Consider the following 18,940-nt stretch of genomic DNA (forward strand, 5'->3'; position numbering starts at 1 on the left):
AATTCTCCTCCCCAGGTCACGTCGAGGTCGTAAAAGAAGTGGTCTTTTCAACCAAAGTGGACGTCGCCCCCAAAGCGGAGCCCACTCAGGACACGCTCGCCAAGGCCACGCCCCCTAACCCGGCGGCCACAGCGGTGGAGATATTGAGCGACCACACATCGTCCGCGTTCAGTGACCAGGATAGAGAACTCACGGAGAAAGAGGTTGGATTCCTAAACTGTCTGTCTGTCTGTCTGTCAGCCTGTCTGTCTTGTCTGCCCGCCTGTCCGTCTGTCTGTCTCCGTGCATAACTGGTTCATGCCCACATCTGTCTGTCTGTCCCAGTTACCAGAAGCAGAAGATATATCAGAGGATTGGGCCAACACCGGTACCAGCCCCAGTACCAGCCCCAGTACCAGCCCCAGTACCAGCCCCAGTAGCAGTGCCAGCAGCAGCGATGCCCCCAGCACCACCGGTGGTAGCATACGGATGCTCGATGAGGATGAGTCTAAGATCATGGAGGTCCACTCTGAGAACCTCTTCCAGAGGACAGAGGTGCTAGCAGGTGGGTTCATAACAACAGGTCCAAATACCATCCATAGAACATCAACCAGTAAATAACTACTTCTTATTCAAAGATCCGTTCTATTCAAGGCTGTTCTAGTCTTGTCTACTGAAAGATCTATTCTATTGTGTTCTCTATTCTCTGTATTCTGACATGAGTGTTTTCCTGCTTCCTGCTCCAGCGGTGATCGCTGGCGGGGTGATCGGCTTCCTGTTCGCCATCTTCCTCATCCTCCTGCTGGTCTACCGCATGAGGAAGAAGGACGAGGGCAGCTATGATCTGGGAGAGCGCAAGCCCCCTCCCACAGCCTATCAGAGCGCCCCCACCAGGGAGTTCTATGCTTGAACTACAACTACCAGCAGGACACTCGCGGAGGCTGCGTCTCAGTAACCTAGAGTGGCTCCCGCGCCTTGCCTCCTCCCCGTCGCTTGTATCTGAACAGACTTTCACCTGTCTCTAGGGGGGCTGTTTTAATACTTTGAAAATGCATCTTTCCTCCCTCCCTGTCTCGGAGGTAATCTCTGGTCTAACAAGACTAAGTACATTGCTAGTCATATCGGGCTAGTGAAGGGAAGGAGGAGGAAAGAATGCATTTCAAGAGTATTGGAATGGGAAGTACTTTTTACTCATCAGTGCAGGCGATGGCTAGGAGACAAGGAGAGGGAGCTGCTTTGGAGTATTGGGATGCACCCATAGACTCTTTTGGAACAGCAGAGACATCTCAGACTCTCGGCAGGCTCCTCTCAAAGCCGTTGATTCATACCCCATGGTACTAAAGCAGGAAACATTTTTCAACAACAAATATATACTTTTTTTTTTCTTCATAAAGGCCAAATTGGTCTTATTTTATGGCAAACTCAGTTATTGTAACATTTCATGTTTATATTGGAGTTGGTTTGTTGAGGACATTGTAATGTGAGAAAGTGGAACCACAAATGTTGTTTGTGTCTTGGTCTTGGACTACTTTGTTACTTTAGAAGTACATATTTGTAAGGAAATCTTTTTTTTTAAAGGTGTGAAATAAAGAAAAAAAAATAGAGACATTGCTGAATATAATTGTCCTATATCGATTCTGTTGGTGTATTTTCAGAGCATGTCCAACTGGTGTTAACTAACTTGTGTTATTGTTCAGATTATGTTGATACTGTAGCTCTATAAAGCCATCTTCTCTCTAGTTTAACTTTGATGAATCCATTTGATGTTTTCTTCGTGTACGGTAACCATTTCATCCAAAGGTTCTAGAACTACCTATCATGTGACCATTCCTATGTTCCTGGTATTAGAGACTATAATGCGGTATGGTACACATTGTGCAGCTTGTATCCAGTAGCCTTCTCTCTGCTCCTATTCCTGCTACAGATTTGCTCATGTTTCACAGATCGTATAGGATTTGGCAGGCACCACCAATCTGTCGGGAAGAATATGGCAGAGAACAACTTTTTGGACTGGAAAGCACACATAATATCTCCACTCCCCTAGTTTAGTCCTGAATATTTTGAGTTATACAATATATATATGTGCTTTAATTTATCGTACAACATTGGGAGCAATATGTTAATTCAAGTAGCTTAAAATGTCTTTAAACAATCATTTTTAGCCTTTGAAGTGCCTACCACTCTGAATGACCTTTTTCTTTCTCTTAGGGACCAGAGACATGTTTTCAGTGACATAAGCACAGGTTTATATGACAATGTGGTGTTACAGAACAGTATTGTGATTGGAAACACTGAATAAACAATGTGGCTTGATATGAGATGTGTTTATTCCTTCACGTTTTTTCTCTTTTGGTTCCTATGACTTGCATTTGCGCTCAACCTATGGTTTTTGTGAGGAGTTAAGCAACACACACAAAAAAACACCCTTATACCTGCTATAGTGAGCCATTTGTAAAAGTAGAACCCTCCAAAAAGGTTCCAGATACAACCCTTTTGGGACAGGCAAAATACTACATTTGGGATGAGGCTTATTGACCAAAACTAGTTCATGCAGGGAAATAAACCTAAATGGTAAATAGCCGACATTTGTGAATTCCGAAGCAATTATCAGAATAGCGTAGCCTATACGCAAATTGTCAGATACTCTCCAATTAAAGTTGACGACAGACAGCTGGCATAAAGTATAGGGCAGCTGGCAGGTGAGAGTGGCACTGGCACTGATTGTCCTCGCTGCCGCTCCATTTTCTACTGCTTGACGGAAGTCTTTTCCACACTGAAAACAGAAGGAAGAAAAGCCATTTCCATTACATGCAGGAAATATATCATTGTATGCAAGGAGCCCGTTCTCCGACCATCGACTATAAGCGCAAAGGTTTGTCAATTTTTCACAGTGTTCGATGCGAGACGAGATGTCGCGGCCGCTCCAGCCCAGCGTGCATATGACGATACCATACGAACCGTTGTGTAAATATACTGTAGCCTACTCTTGATGGCAAGCCCCAGTCAAAGATACTGTAGTCTGACTCTGTAGGGTAATGTTAAGCAGCGATGTAGGCTAATGGTTAACAGCCGCAGTCTGCAATCATGTGATCATCACTATCATGAAAACCCCTGCATGCTGTAGTAAATTGTTCCAATGAGGAACGCAGGCTCAAAACACTTAATCTGCCTTTATCATGTTTTCTTGCAGATGATGCAACATTGTCAGCTGACTGTCCTGTCCTACCTGACGCTTGCTGTCCTACACTGCGGCTGCAGGCCACACACTGGAGATGGGAAGCCCTTCTCTGAGGTTGCCAAAGAGATAGCCAGCTATGCTGACATTGCTAAGAGCATCATAGATCTGGCAGTGCACGGCAAAGCCCAGAACCGCTCCTACAACCGGCTGGCGGACTTCACGGATACCGTGGGGAACCGGGTGAGCGGCTCCAAGAACCTGGACCGGGCCATCAAGTACATGTACAATGCCCTGCAGCAAGACGGGCTCTACAATGTGCACCTGGAGCCTGCTAAGGTCCCTCACTGGGTGAGGGGGGTGGAGAGCGCTGCCATGCTGCTTCCCAGGAACCACACGCTGGCTATCCTGGGCCTGGGCAGCAGCGTGGGAACACCGACGGGAGGTATGGCCTGGTCACTCGCTCTCCATTGAATTCCCCCTCCAGTACAGCTCCCCCAGATCGGTGAGGGGGGGGGGACTGAACTTTTTACCTGACTGAATGACCCAAAATAGAGATTCAAAGTGGTGTTGACTGTCTACTTTTCACACCGCTAAAGTATTGTCCAACTCGAGCTGAAGTTGGGGTGATGGTCAAAATGTGTGTGTGTGTGTGTGTGTGTGTGTGTGTGTGTGGGGGGTGATGGTCAAAATAAGTGTGTGTGTGTGTGTGTGTGTGTGTGTGTGTGTGTGTGTGTGTGTGTGTGTGTGTGTGTGTGTGTGTGTGTGTGTGTGTGTGTGTGTGTGTGATTCAGTTGATTGTATCCGCCCCCAAAATCACCCCATGCCTCCCCTCTGGACAGGTATCGAGGCGGAGGTGCTGGTGGTCGAGTCGTTTGACGAGCTTAAGAGGAGGTCCAGCGAAGCGCAGGGGAAGATCGTGGTTTTCAACCAGCCGTTCGTCAGCTACGGGGAGACGGTGCAGTACCGCGCGCTGGGGGCCAGTTCAGCGGCCGAGGTGGGAGCAGTGGCCTCCCTCATCCGCTCCATCACCCCCTTCTCCATCAACAGGTGGGTCACTATCACCACCATCGACTTTATACAGGTAATGATAGCTGGTGGTAATGATGATTACTAGTATCAACCAGGGCCGGTATTCAAGCATCTCTGAGTACGAATGCTGTTTTAGGATCAGATATTCCTTTTTAAATAAGCTTGCGCTGACAAGAGGAGGATCTGATCCTAGAACAATAGGTGCTTGTTGCAGAGCTAAAACCTCCGCAACAACCACCTATTGTCACTTAGCGGGGCTGTGCTCTGATCCGCCGTCTGCGTCTGGCCCTCCTCTGTCCACTAGTCCTCACACGGGCTTGCAGGACTACAAGGAGGGCGTGCGGAAGATCCCCAGCGCCTGCATCACGGTGGAGGACGCCGAGATGATGGCCAGGATGGCCCGCAGAGGCCAGAAGATCGTGGTCCACCTCAGTATGGAGGCCCACACCCTGCCGGACGTCGACTCCTTCAACACCGTGGCTGAGATCAAGGGCAGGGAGCACTCTGAGCAGGTACCTGCCACCCACACTGGGGCTGGGCGCTCCTTTAATATACCCTAGGCACGGTCAAAAAAGTTCTCCAACTAACCAGTCAGGATGCCTTTTCAGGCTTTTGGCGCTAAAGGCTTAAGCTTTGTAGCATATTAAAGGGGCACAGTCTCACTTATTGAAGTTAACATTTGGATTAAATGCTTCAATTCTGTGTGTAGGCTTTTAAAAAAAAAAATCCCCGTCAGCGTTGTCTCGCGGCACTAGACCTTCGACCGACTCATGAGTCATGAAGCCGTTTCCCAACATGGAAGACGGAATTGTGGAAAAAAAATTCAAAGAAAGGGTAAACCAGTCCAGTCCTTTGAAGTTTTTCCACAATTCTGTCTTCTGTCCAGGAGGGGGTGGTGGACATATTCCCCTGTACGGTAGATCCAGGAGACCCCCCCCCCCCCCGACTAACAGGGTTAATGAGACATGGCCAGGTGTGGCTAGACTCGGGGACAGTTTCACATTAGGGACAGTTTCACATTATTGTCTGACATGGCAGACACATGGCTGTCTTCAGTCTCGGGAGGTGGTGTGAAGGCGTGCGTGCCGCGTCGGGTCTTGTGTGTACTGTGTGTGTGTGAACCTGTGACAGCGTGAAGACCTGAGTCGTCTCCTCTGGGAGCCTATTAAAAAGCCTGCCCGGTGCTGAGCAGTCAATCACAGCTAACTCGGACTGCCTGCTGTGTGTGTCCAGAAAGGACCTCGTTAGCCGCCCAGCGTGCCAGTCACTGGAGGTGACGACTGTCACTGCTCTGGCAGCGGGCTTTCTGTTCGTCTAACATCAGACAGTCCCGTCTCTGCCAGAGCTACAGTAGCTTGCACTCATATCTGTTAAAAGGTCTGGTGATTTTTAGTTCCCGTGCTGTTGTATGACTTTCAGGGTTGTATGACTCAGGGTTTTCTAGTTATAATGAAATCAATCAATCAATTTTTCGCTTCCATGGGATGAGGCGGCCTGCTGTAGGCTATTTAAGGGGGCTCCATGCAGCTTGTACTGAAGCCTGGAGTAGATGCTGTTCTACAATAACAGATGGGCCTCAGCAACATTCTGCAAAGGCTTGTATGTGTATAATGTGGACTTTGTTGGAAATTAAATATATCTAGGCCTATAACTCATCTCACAATCAGATTTTAGAATCTCTTCTTAGTACCAACCACACTAGTTCTCCAGAGCTAGCAATTGCAGTCTGTCCGGTTGGTTCTGTACCCAGCCAGTCTGAGTTCCTCCTCCTCCCTCTTTCTCAGCCAGTCAGAGTCTTGGGTGATGTCATGAGGACAGAATGCTCCGGTCCCTGCTGACGGTAGATATTCCCACAGCTGGTTAGTCTGCCTCCTGATGTCATTCTCACATGGGAAGTGTAAAACATGCATATCAGGGGAAACTTTTGAGACGCATGGAAGCGATACCATCCGCGGCTGGCACGACAGCCTCTTCCTCTATTGTCCTGACCCCTGACCCCTATGGCTCACTAGAGGGCGAACAGGGCAGATGTGTCCAGTGGTTTACCCTGCGGAGCCTATGTAATCCTCCTTGCTCAAGTTGTCAGCTTACTTACTCTATAGTTACTTGTTCTGCAACTATACCAACTGATGGAGTGGTCATTACTGTAAATTGCTCCATTGTGTAGGTTGGATCCAGTGCTGCCTTTGTTGCGATGATTGATGATTGATTGCAACATGATGACAGTCGTCAGTGAGTGAGTCACGTTGCCCCAAGTGTGGGCGTTTGTAACCCAATTCATTGGTATGTTTCTGCCGTTGCTAGGTTGGCTCATGTTCATGTTGTCTGCGTGACAATGTGCCATCCCGACTGACTCATCCAATCATGGGTTGGTAAGACTCCTGCCTGTCATGTGGCTTTCTTGACGCAGTAATTGGTGTCATGAACAGAAGATTTGAGGGAAGAGTCTCTGTTCTGTTCCCTCAGACCAGTGCGGTACTCCTAATAAGGAAATGGGGCCTTTGAGACGGAGAGCAGGGTTTTCTCTGGACATTAGATTGGTTAAATCTCTCGAGAGAGTATTCTTTTACCATTGACTGATCTTGCGATGTAGGGTTCTTTTCCCTGTTCCATGTCTTCTCGTGGGGCTTTGTGACTTGAGTCCGTGTTCCCCTGCTGACCCTGTCCAGTGTGTGGTTGTTGGTGCTGGCCAGTCCGTGTTCCCCCGCTGACCCTGTCCAGTGTGTGGTTGTTGGTGCTGGCCAGTCCGTGTTCCCCTGCTGACCCTGTCCAGTGTGTGGTTGTTGGTGCTGGCCAGTCCGTGTTCCCCTGCTGACCCTGTCCAGTGTGTGGTTGTTGGTGCTGGCCCTGTCCAGTGTGTGGTTGTTGGTGCTGGCCAGTCCGTGTTCCCCCCCTGACCCTGTCCAGTGTGTGGTTGTTGGTTCTGGCCAGTCCGTGTTCCCCCGCTGACCCTGTCCAGTGTGTGGTTGTTGTTGTTGGTGCTGGCCAGTCTGCTGTCCTTCACGCCCCATCACTCTTCTTGCTTTGAAGCCGAGGTGCTTCTGGGTCAGAGCCGGATCAAATGATGCGTGATGGACACGGGTCATCCACCTGTACCGTAATCTCCTCTCACCAACACCCTGCCACGCAACAGCCTGCACACGCCACACACACACACACACACACACACACACACTCTCTCTCTGACCCCAATGGCACTCCCACGGTTCCCACGGAGAGCTGGTGGAAAGCAGACCGCGTCAGAGATGCTTTACTCCTTTACTCCTGCTTTACTCCTACAGAAATCAGCCCATAGGCCGTCGCTCTTCCTCGCTCTCTTTCTCCTCTTTCTCCTCTCTCTTTCTCCTCTCACTCTCTTTCTCCTCTCACTCTCTCTCTCCTCTCACTCTCTCTCCTCAGTCTTATTGACAGCAAACTTCATCCCTCACTCGCATGTCTGATCTCTCTGTCTCTGTCTCTCCGTCCTATGAACAATCATCCGGTTGAAGGAGTGAAGGCGGCATTCTTGTGTTGACACCAGATTGAGTGGAGAGTTATGACAAGGCAATTATCTTCTGAGTGACTATATAATTGATGCCTTTTTACCACTTTAGGCAAGCAGACTTTGGGTTGTTTCTTGCATCTGCTGATTTATGGAAGAATGAGTACTACATTGAGTAAAAATGAGAGGATTTGTTTTGCAGCCTCTTTGGTATAGCCTACTGTGTTTGTTTGAAGTAAAATAATTGGTTGGATTTTCCATTTGCATTGTGCAGCCCTGGTAATGTTGAGCAGAGAAGGCTCTAGGGCTCGCTAGTTTCTGTCTTTCTACTGGTGGTGAGCTCTGAGGTTGGGGCCCTGGAGAGCTGCTATATGATAGTCCCAGCCAGAGAGGCTACTGTCCACCCACTCTGAACCACCACCAAGCAGAGGGACGCCAACGTGAACCCAAAGAACACTTCGTTCATCGGGAGAAGGATGGGCGGTTTTATTTTCATGCAGAACACTGGCAACGCAATGATGTTTTTTTTTGGTAGATCTCTGTGTATGCCTGCTATACTATCAGGTGAACTGTAATGAACTTGGGTGAGAAGATTTGATAGTGTGTAGGCTGGCTGTGTATTATGTATGTATACAGAAGTGCTGCGCTGTGTGATTTAGTTGAAGTCTCCGGAGATGAGCAGAGATTGTCTTAGGGAACCTGGTTTATGAGCAAACATTAGTTGAAGTCTCCGGAGATGAGCAGAGATTGTCTTAGGGAACCTGGTTTATGAGCAAACAGAACAGTGTCCTTGAGGCAAAGTGTTTCCTCACTCCACCTCGCTCAGCCAGCCAATTGTCTTTCTCGTCTTGAGTAGCTAGACGATGAGACGGCAGTCATCTCTCTCAGTAAATCTCTCCTTGTTAAACCGTGATGGGAACTGTAATGCGAACAAGCGCCGTGTCCACGGATGATGAATCGACACATAAATTCCTTCCTCGTCCAGAGGTTTGAAGCGTGGAGCAGATCAGATGTGCTGGCCTCTGGCGGCTCTTTGAGGTCCAGTGATTTAAGCCCGTAGTCCTCCTCCCCCATCCCACACAGCGAGGAAGGATTTGACTCTCAATCTCTAGCTTGGTACGTTCCCAGCTCAAGATTGGTGAATATTACAGTACATTCACTCCCTGGCTGGAGTGTAAAGATGCCGAATTATGAAATTTAAAGTTGGGTAGGACGGTCGGAGAAAGTCTTGCTCGGCTTATTCCATTACCGATCCAAATGAGAAAGTAAAACCGAACAGGCCTGTAATCAGGACCGTGGCTGAGCTGGCCGGGCCTGGTGCCTCCCGGTCCCCCGGCCCAGTCCATCATCCACGCAGGAAATTAAACGAGTGGGGCCGGTGGCCTCATTTCCTGTCGTGGCGTTCTGGCCGGTGTCGTTGGGTCTGGAGGTCCCGCTCGCTTTCCAGGTCCAGATGACTGCAGTTATCACCACCACCGCAGCATGCAAGGGCTTATATACTATTAAGACGGGAGCTTTAACCAGACTGCCTTCTCAGTGAAGGCTCTGTGATTGATGGTACTAAACGATGGATTTAATACTGGAGAATATTGTTTCTTTTTCATGGTCTCATAAAAAGATCCTGGTTTCACCAATCTTGGCTCTTTAAAGAAGGCAAAGCAGTTTGAACTTCATCCTATTTCATATTAAATCCTTTCAATTCGGTGGATTAGTTAACCCCCCCAACCCTCTCCCTCTCTTTCTCGGGGTCTTGAGGACTGCTACAGTACTTTGCTGTTTGTGTGAGAGATTGATGGATTTAAGCCTTTGGCCGGCGTTGTGAAAAGCTGTAGACGCAGTCCATATTTGTTAGTGTTGTGTAAGCGGCTAGTATGTACAGTATATCATGTCACCGATGGGGAAAACACGAGAGCTGTTCCAGGAAACGGCCCCCCTAGAGGTTATCACAAGTGAGTCAGTCTGGGTCTAGTCTGTTCAGTGTTTGTCAAACTAATATTTATGTTCTGCATGCGACCTGTGTACGTTAGTACAGTTTGGTATGAAACAACCGCTCCCCTCAACTGATCATTGATGTATGGATGTGGAATTTAATTTTAATGTTTTTCTACTAGCCAGGCTTATCGTTTTAGATGCCTCCACATCTAGTAATTCCCAGGTTTCACAAGCCCCAACTTAAACATGCTATTGCTTTAATTTACATGCCGTTTTCACTGTAGGGATTTTCCAACATGGCTTTTGTGAAGCCCTTTCAGAGTGAACATGGGTGTCAGGGCCCTTCAGTGACCAAGAACCCCTTCTCCACCGATTGGTCAGTTTGGCCAGGCAGCCAGGTCTAGTCTTTTAATTGAATTTAATCAATTTTAGAATACGGTGGTAGTGTAACAAGGTGAAGAGGTCTGAATACTTTGAATGCACTGTATGCCGTGAGAAACCAGGGTGCACCTCGGGTTTGACCGGAGGGGCCGTTTGACCGGAGGGGCCGTTTGACCAGAGGGGCTGTTTGACCAGAGGGGCTGTTTGCAGGGACAGAAATGTCCTGCTTTATGAAGCTGTTAAGATGTGATTCATACAAACACCTCTAAGCTGGGCTGCTGTAGCTCAGGAGGAAGAACGGTTTGTCCAATGATCGCAGGGTCGGAGGTTCAAATCCTGGCTCTTCCTGACATGTCCTTGGGCAAGTGCAGTCCATTTACCATCTAAAGTGCTTCTCACCATGAAAGTCAGGGAGTCCGCGGCTAACGAGTTAAGCAAATGAGTCCAACTTCACGAGGCAGGCTGTGAGCCAGACAGCCAGGTCTCCTGGGGCAAGCAGGGCTTCAGGGGAAGGGTAAAGGCTAGCTGTTTAAGAGGAGAATATAGTAAACACTACTTCCTCCATATTTCACGGCCATCGTCCATTTCAGATATAACTTGGCTTGTAACGTGCGGCAGAAACAGAAACCCCTAATCATCTCTCGACGGGGCCTGCTTGTTCTGGACACGTGTAGCCAGTGTTGGACTCTACATATAGTATCCATCAGCCAACTTGAGCTGGAGAGTTCACTACCATCTGTTGTCCAACAGATCGTACTGTAGTTCCTCTGTGTGTTTAACATCAAATTCAAACCCTTTCCTGAGACCCATTTCCCTCTTCAGAAGGCCTTGCGGAGTATTTGGAGCCAGTTCTGTAGGGCTTGTACAACTTGGAGATTTGAACAGAAGTTCTGTACCGTTTCAACGATGGAAAAAACTATCTCATGCATCCCAACTGCCTATGCCCTTGCATGCTTGAGGGGTAGTTGACGGTGGAGTCGGGTATGGCAGCGTTCATTGTGGTGTTGCGTCGTGCTCTCTGCATGCTGTAGATTTATGCACTGCAGATGTGTGGATTGGGGGGAGAAACACGAGGGTAGGAAACTCGAAGCGTGACGTTTCAGGCAGTTCTCTGGCTTTTCATGAAAGTGGAAAGTAGAGCATTGTCTTTTTGTTAATGAATATGAACACGGGTCAGGACGAGTGAATTCTATTTGAATTTGACTCCGCTGTGACATCCGACACTGATTGAAGTCACTTGTGTTTACTGCATGCGGTGTGTTGGCATGGTAACAAAAGCAAGTTTGAGGAACTGTGAAAAACATCAAATGAAAGAGGATGGTTATGGAGATGATATTAAACCTTAGATTTCATGCTCCGCCAGTTCGTTTCTGGAGATTGCAAAACCATCCCAGAGTGTAATTTCACGGATTCAAATAACTGGCCTCGATTGTTAGAGACCGTTCAGATCTGAAATATTGAAATGTATGTTCAGTATTCCCATGATCTAAATGAATTTCAGTACTGCATTCTGAAGTAAGCTGATGTTGGCGAAGAAACCGAGGCCTCTATTTTTACCACATGGCACACAGAGCCATAGGTCTGCGGGAGAAATCCATCTGTACAAAGGTGTCCCCCCCCCAATCCTCTCTGTACAAAGGTGTCTCACCCCAGTCCCCCCCCCCCCCCCACGCTACTCCTCTCTGTACAAAGGTGTCTCACCCCAGTAACCCCCACCCCCCCCCCCCCCCCACCCCACTCCTCTCTGTGTACATCACACACACCCCACATCCTGAAAGTCTGTCACATGCTGTGTACTACCCCCAGTTAGCTCTGGAGTTTATGAACAAGATGGCAGCTCCCCTGTGCAACAGTGAAACTTTATTTTATTAGCATATGTCTTATTTGTCTCATTAAATCAGTTGTGCACAGTATTCCCTAGCTGTTATCTGAGGACGTGTTCGTGGTATGAGCAAAATACCACAGTTATCTACTGGGTTGGCAAACAAAGCTAGCTAACGTCCATCTGTGTCCCGAGCTGTTGGTGTTGTGTACTGTAGTGCGGTGACCTCGTGGGTGACGTCGTTGTCCATCTCTCTCACCTCACCACTTCCCAGACAGATGGGACACAGCAGCTGACCACTGCTACTGTTTATCCTCCCTGCCCCTAGGTGGTGCTGCTGAGTGGCCACCTGGACAGCTGGGACGTAGGCCAGGGTGCCATGGATGATGGGGGCGGAGCCATGATCAGCTGGGAGGCTCTGTCTCTGATCAAGGACCTGGGTGAGAACCGTGTTAGAACCTAGATCTTGTAACACCTTATTCACGCCCAAGATCCTCACTATTGATGATGCCAGTATCAAGAGCATTTGGTATTGCATCAGTCCTAATAAGACCTTGGTGGAGTTTCCCTATAGAAGGGTGTACTGTGGGCCCAAATTAAGTGACACAAATGGACAGTGTTCTGGACTCTTTGGTTGACATGTAGAACCTGCGTTGACTAGTCTTGGAAGTTCAGTGTTGCTGTTCTTCATACTAGGGCGCTCTGTGTTCAGGCTCATTCATCTGAGGTGTGTTAAGGGTCATTTATTGTGTTGGTTCAGGTTTGCGGCCCAGGAGGACCCTGAGGGCCGTGCTTTGGACGGCAGAGGAGCAAGGTGGAGTGGGAGCTGCACAGTACTTTGAGCAACACAAGGTAAGTGAGCTCCGGACCGACCGCTCCAGTGAGAAGGTCATGTTCCTGGACCGTCCTGCTGCTGCTTATTTTATATTCAATACAAGACGCAGCCCAGAACTGGAAGTCATTATACTGCTGAAGGGTTAGGTAAATTCCAAGACGGGGCACATTCCAAGACAGTAAATGCATAAAGCCAGATTACCATCGATGCCTGCTGGCTTTCGATGAAGCTCGCTCCCCTTCGGCACACTGGCTTGGTTGTAGTGAAGTCTGTCAGAGCCATGGAGAATATTGTTGAACAGAGAATGGGAGCTTGGACCACAATGTAATAAACGTATATTATATGACTCTGTGGTCTCTTTATTTAGAAGCCAAGAGTGTGATGGGAATGGGCAGTGGTTTAGGGAGCAGAGCAGGTTCAGTACTTGGTACTTCAGTCATGGATGCACTTCTTGTCGGACTGCTGCAGTTGTGTGTTCAGTACTGAGCCATGTTCAGTACAGAGCCCCCCCCCCCTCCTCCTCCTCATTTTCTGGTCTCTCTACTTTTGTTTCCCCACTTCTGCTTAGCGGCTTTACCTACTGTAGTTTATTCTCTATTCTTTAGGTGACTGTCTAAGTGCTTATTGTACTCGTGATGCACTCATATTATAGACTACAGGGATGGCTAACACAATGGCCATGTAGGTAACATCTCTAACTATTTATCTACTCTACTGAAGGTCATGTCTCGGAAGTATTTAGCCCATGTTTATTGCTGTGTAAATGCTCCCAGCCAGGAGACTTAAAACATTTTACAGGAGCTTGCTCGATCGTCTCATTGAGAGAGGTCAGGGAAGAGCTTTTACAGCTTACCTTTTCGGCCCCTGGGTGAACTTTTTTGTTTTTTTTGTTTTTTGCTTTGTTTTTTGGTTGGATCTCAGGTAAATGTAGGGGTTGGATCTCAGGTAAATGTAGGGGTTGGATCAGGATCCATGTCCACCCCTACACGTGTTGCCTCTGTGTATGAAATGTGCTATACAAATAGTTTTTTATTTGATGCTCTGGGTTTAAACCAACGTCATGCCCTGCTCTATCCGGTCTCCCTCAGGCCTCTTGACCCTGGGGCGCTCTAGGGGAGCTCCAGAAGGGACTGAACATCATGGGCTGGATTGTTTATAGTTTACATTACCATTTCAACTGTGCCTCACACAGAATTTGTATAACTTTTTAATGGTGCATCACACAGCGGACCTACTGCACTTGCTTACATACAGTACAGCCCATCTTGTCTCTGGTGAGATCTCGGCAAGACTAATGGAATTGGTCCCTTATGATTTTAATTGATCCACACTACAGTTTGATACTGCAGACTTTGTAATAATTATTACACTATATTATCTGTAATAATTAGAACCTTTTTTGTGGTTGCCTTGTTGGGCCCACTGTGCCTTTATCTGTATTGCTGCAACACAAGAATTTCCTCCTTTGGATGAATACTTGATTAATTCCCATCTCCCGCTCTCCAGGCGAACATCTCCAACTTTGACCTGGTGATGGAGTCTGACCTGGGCACGTTTGCCCCCCTGGGCCTCCAGTTCTCCGGCAGCGCCCGCGCCAGGGCAGTGATGAGGGAAGTGATGAACCTGCTGGTGCCCATCAACACCACCACCCTGGAGGAGCACGGCGAGGGAACAGACATCTACCTGTGGATGGACGCTGGCGTGCCTGGTGGGTCTGGTTCGCTGTCTGTCACACCCCTCGAGGCTCTTTCACAAACACCAGTGTTTCCACTACCATTTCCTTGAAGGCGCTTTCACATTTTCCCCATTTACACTGTGCACTTTCAGCAATGCTTTTACAATTTATTTTCAGCCTGTAATTTTTTCGAGTCATACGTTTGTGTAAATATTGTTCCCATTTATTTAGCCTACCTAAGTTTTATGTGCACTTTCAGTTTCATTTCAGCTCTGTGTAGAGAAATGAACCGATACTAACAAACACGTTACTGCGCCCCTATGACGACCCTGTCACCATGTATCTGTGACATGCCCACCCCGTGACAACACTAGTAGTTTCAAGGGGCTTAACACCACCCCTGAAAAAAATCATAGGGGAAACGCTCACATGCGCACACATTCTCTCTGGAGCCTAAAAATACTAAAATAGCAGAAGCGTTTTTTTTTTTCTTCTTCTACCTAATGAAGAAGTATCACTTCCTAGTATGAACAGTTCTGGTTTACAGTTTTTTTTTGGGGGGTGCTATTTTGCAACATTGGACAATATAAATGAAATTGGAAGCGTTTCCAGAAATGGGTCAGACTTGTGGAGTTGCTGTCGGCCATGTCAGCAGAATATCTTGTGCATGATCTAGGTTTGCAGATTGCAGATTTTGTACTCTGACCCAGCTCATTATAAAGATTTTCATCCCAAGAGTTGGTTGTTTTTACAACACCCCCGCCTCCCCAAAGATAACACAAAGGCCAATTGGGAACCAACTGAACAGTATGAAGGCTACACTAGTCTCACCTTCAGAAGCTTTGTGTGTGTGATTGCGGGGGAAGGCATTGACATAATGACATGGGTTTGAAGGAGTGGCTTCACCCGAGTTCAGCGGTAAAGCAGAGGAGTTCAGCGGTAAAGCAGAGGAGTGAGACGAGTCCTCCAAGGCCTGACCATGCACACTGGTCTCCATGGCCGAGGGGATGAATCGCACCATCTGCGTCAGAGTTTTACAGACGTCATACACCGCTGAATCTCTCTCTACACCCCCACTAGTTCTCTCTTTACGCAAGTTTCCAGAAGTGTGGCATTGTCTGACCTCGGCATTCTGACGCTTGCTTTGCCGGACGTGTGTGTGTGGCTGCGCAGCTTTTCCTGTCGGTACCATAACATTTATCCCACTCCCTGCCGTCCCCTCCCATGGTAATGGATGGATCCGTTTGCCATCCTAGGTAATATAAAGGACAAACCAAGAGGTAGTCCGTGGGGGACGGAGATGGAACGCTTGCATCTTGAGATGCTCAAGCAAGCAGGGTTGTAGTTTTATTACTTGCAGTTTCCTCCCGGCTCTCTGGGAATGTTGGAGGGACGGAGCGCTGCTAGATCATTGTGTTCCATGAGGGAGCTGTACTGTGCCGGCAGAAGCCCTAACCCGTACCAGATGCGCCTGGTCGGCGTACACGGCTCTGGGGTGGAAGGGCCTCTCCGTCTGCCTGCTTCCATTTGTCTCCGTTTCCATCACCCGTACTGTAGCACCGTAACGTAATGCCTTCATAACGAGCCCAGCTATGCGCTCTGTAAACGGAGTAACGAGGAGCCTGTTGGATTGCGCTCGGAGCGGTTTGAATGCAAGAAGGGTGACACATTCACACCGCGTGCGCGCGCACATACAACTACCATCACCAACACGTGTGCGCATTAACCCCGCCTCCCTCTCCTCCCCCAGGCGCCAGCCTGCACACCGCGGACAGCAAGTACTTCTGGTTCCACCACACGGAGGCCGACACCATGGCCGTCCAGGACCCCGCCGAGATGAACCTCTGCTCGGCATTGTGGGCCGTGGTGGCCTACGTGGTGGCCGACCTGGAGGAGATGCTGCCCAGGTAGCTGACGGGCTGAGACCACCCCCCCCCCCCTCCAGGACCACTGCAGTGTGTTACTGTAGGAGCAACTGCTGCATGTAATATTTTGCCATATTTTCAGGTCTATTTTTAATAATAAATCTACAGAATCACTTGTCCAAGTTGTACTATTTATTTTTATCCATGAATTTAATTGTAGCTTCCTAGGGCTATGAAATGGAGAACCACACCGTAGCAGCAACATAATCCTTTATTGCGTCTGCCCACAGGGTGATGGGATGGATCGCTTCACTGCCATTGTTTTATGTTGGAAGTCTTAACACCTACACTTTTCTTGTACCTCGTGGGCGGTTTTCTTAAGTGCAACGAGGGATACATTTTATATACTGCGCTCTCTCTGCAAACATCTCTGAATGGTCATACAGTGAACACGGCACAAGGTGTAAGATGGTAGTAACGCCGAAACATGCAGATGAAACGCTTCTCTGCTTATTAACCCGTCCTGTGCCGTCCGTCCAAGGGCAGCCAGGAGCAGTTACGTGTGCATGAGCTGCGCCCGGAGACCGAGCCAAGTGCCCCGTTCTGCATCTTTTTGTGTTGGGTTCTTGGGAGGAAACCTTTGTGAACACAGAGAACATGCAAACTCCACACAGGCCTGGGATACCTGACCTGAGTACTTTACAACCCTGGGAAGAACATCCCCAGTCCTGACTGCATCCAAAGCGGGAATTGAACCCAGGAGGCGTGATACCATTGTGTGTGTGTGTGTGTATATAACCCATATATATATACTGTATATACACACACACCTACCTTTTGTTTTATTTTTTATTTTAAACTTGCTAAAAAATTATACAACCTGTTTTCGCTTTCCCATGATGTATTGTGTGTAGATTGATGTAGAAAATGTAACAAAAAGTGAAGGTGTCTGAATACTTTGAATACTTTGAATGCACTGTATGTGTGTATATATATACTGTATACACAAACACACAGTAATTATTAGCAACAGGTGTGTTTTGGATCTGTGGACGCTAACATGCCTATCAGCAGCTCAGGGTTGTTTCCGTTGGGAGGGTAAACATCCACTTTCCTTGTCTCCTCTTGTCTGACTGATGTCCTGTCAGCCTCTGACGTCGGGGTCAGTCGTGAAGCCATTGGCTCATCATTCTGTTAAGATAAATAGTCCATATTTTCACAGCACCGGCTGTATTTTTCCTGTGATTTAAACCCGCGCTGAGAAGACTGCTAGGTTATATGTTACAGTGCCAGAGTTGAAGAATGAATCCATTCAGGCTTGACAGTAAATACCCACACAGTAAAGCAGGCGCTGCTTTCCAAAGGCCACTGCAGCGAAAGACATTCATTCTTACGCCTCATACAACAGCAGTACTGTAGGTAGGCTACTGCAATGAAGAGCTTTGGGTGACCCACAATGGGTGAATAATCGACCAAAGCTGTGTTCAAAACCGTTCCCTATATAGTGCGTCCTTTTTTTGTAGTGTTTGAATTCTCAACGGTTAATTTAATTCACTAGGCTATATAGTCCACTACAAAATACCCACAATTCACATTTCTAGTGAACAGAAGAGGTGTGTGTGTGTGTCAGACCCGTGACAGGAGAGAAGCTACGTCTACATGTGGGTGTCCTGGCAGGAAGCAGAAGGATGAGTCTGGAAGTCCCGTCGGTCTGTTCATGTAAGCACGAGTCAGCAGTGATGTCAGGGTTTGTCAGCGCACCAATGTTGGTAAATGTTGAAACTCTGACATTCCACCACTCAGGCTCAGACAGATGGTGTCTCGTCCTCTGGGAATAGGGATGTAAAAAAAATGCAAAGGATCAGGTCATCCCTTCCTTGCAAAAAAAAAAATCACTAATCTCACAACTGGAATGGTGACAGCTGTGTAGAGCAGCACATGGTGTCTTCCATCTAATCATATTGTCTTAGAGATTTTCTCCTCCATAATACCACAAACCATGTCTGATTGGGGCACGATTATCTCGAGAACCAGGCAATGTATGCAAGCTGATATATTCGGCAGGTGTATTGCTCAGGACCCTAGGACGTGCAGTTGTCTATGAAGTTGTTTGGATCAGCAATTCGGAGCAGCAGTTCCACGTGACGGGATGCGCCAGTGCAACGGTCAACTCCACGGGCACCTCAATGCTACAAGGACCTAGCTAGCTACAGATAGCCTGCCATTAGCATTTTGGCTTACTGTAGGAATAACGAAAGATAAAACGAACAAAATATGTTTGATATACATTAGAATTGACTGTAAAGTAAGTAATGAGTCAATGAAAACAAATACATTCAAATAATAGCAACTGCTTTGTTCGTGTCCCGACGTGGGTGCATTCGTTTCAGTTTGTAACATGAAAGAAAAATAGGTGGGGTGCTCGTTTGGTGTGTGTTGTACGTCAGATAATCTGACACTCTTCAGTGAACCGGGAACAATATGAATTTAAATTTGCCAAGGAAGACCCAAGGAAGCCAACGTTGAGTGTGAAGTAGTTGGAACGGGCATCTTTAATTTATTTTCTTTAAAAAATATATTTTTCTTTTCTTTTTTAGAGAACTCAGATGGGAGAGTTACAGGTACTGTACCGGAGTTACTTTAGGGGCCATCAGCAATAGAAACAGGACTGTCCTTCCATAGTTTCGCTACCCCACAAATGGCATACTGTGTGCCTAAAAGAAAAAAGAAACACAGAATAATGCCTAAAAGGAAATAACATGG

The 18,940-nt window shown here is 47.7% G+C and overlaps 2 protein-coding genes across 2 annotated transcripts in view; both read left to right on the forward strand.

Annotated features, from left to right (window-relative positions):
• The window catches only part of LOC311314309 (syndecan-2-like), a gene marked incomplete at its 3' end in the record, with an annotated part of 16,411 nt that extends 15,522 nt beyond the window's left edge, over positions 1-889 (forward strand). Inside the window, exons 3-5 of the mRNA XM_084444648.1 lie at positions 16-203; positions 325-544; positions 726-889. Of these exons, the coding sequence (XP_084300774.1) occupies positions 16-203; positions 325-544; positions 726-889 (572 nt within the window). The remainder of the gene's footprint in view (positions 1-15; positions 204-324; positions 545-725) is intronic.
• Positions 890-3,172: 2,283 nt separating this feature from the next.
• Positions 3,173-16,223, forward strand: LOC311314310 (carboxypeptidase Q-like; the record flags this gene model as incomplete). Its single annotated transcript, XM_084444649.1, has 7 exons — positions 3,173-3,599; positions 3,997-4,204; positions 4,491-4,698; positions 12,131-12,242; positions 12,563-12,654; positions 14,144-14,345; positions 16,063-16,223. 7 exons carry the CDS (start codon positions 3,173-3,175, stop codon positions 16,221-16,223), a joined length of 1,410 nt encoding a protein of 469 aa, XP_084300775.1.
• Between the last annotated feature and the right edge of the window lie 2,717 nt (positions 16,224-18,940).

This window comes from Borostomias antarcticus (assembly GCF_949987555.1).
Source record: "Borostomias antarcticus genome assembly, chromosome: 10".
Classification (NCBI taxonomy): domain Eukaryota; kingdom Metazoa; phylum Chordata; class Actinopteri; order Stomiiformes; family Stomiidae; genus Borostomias; species Borostomias antarcticus.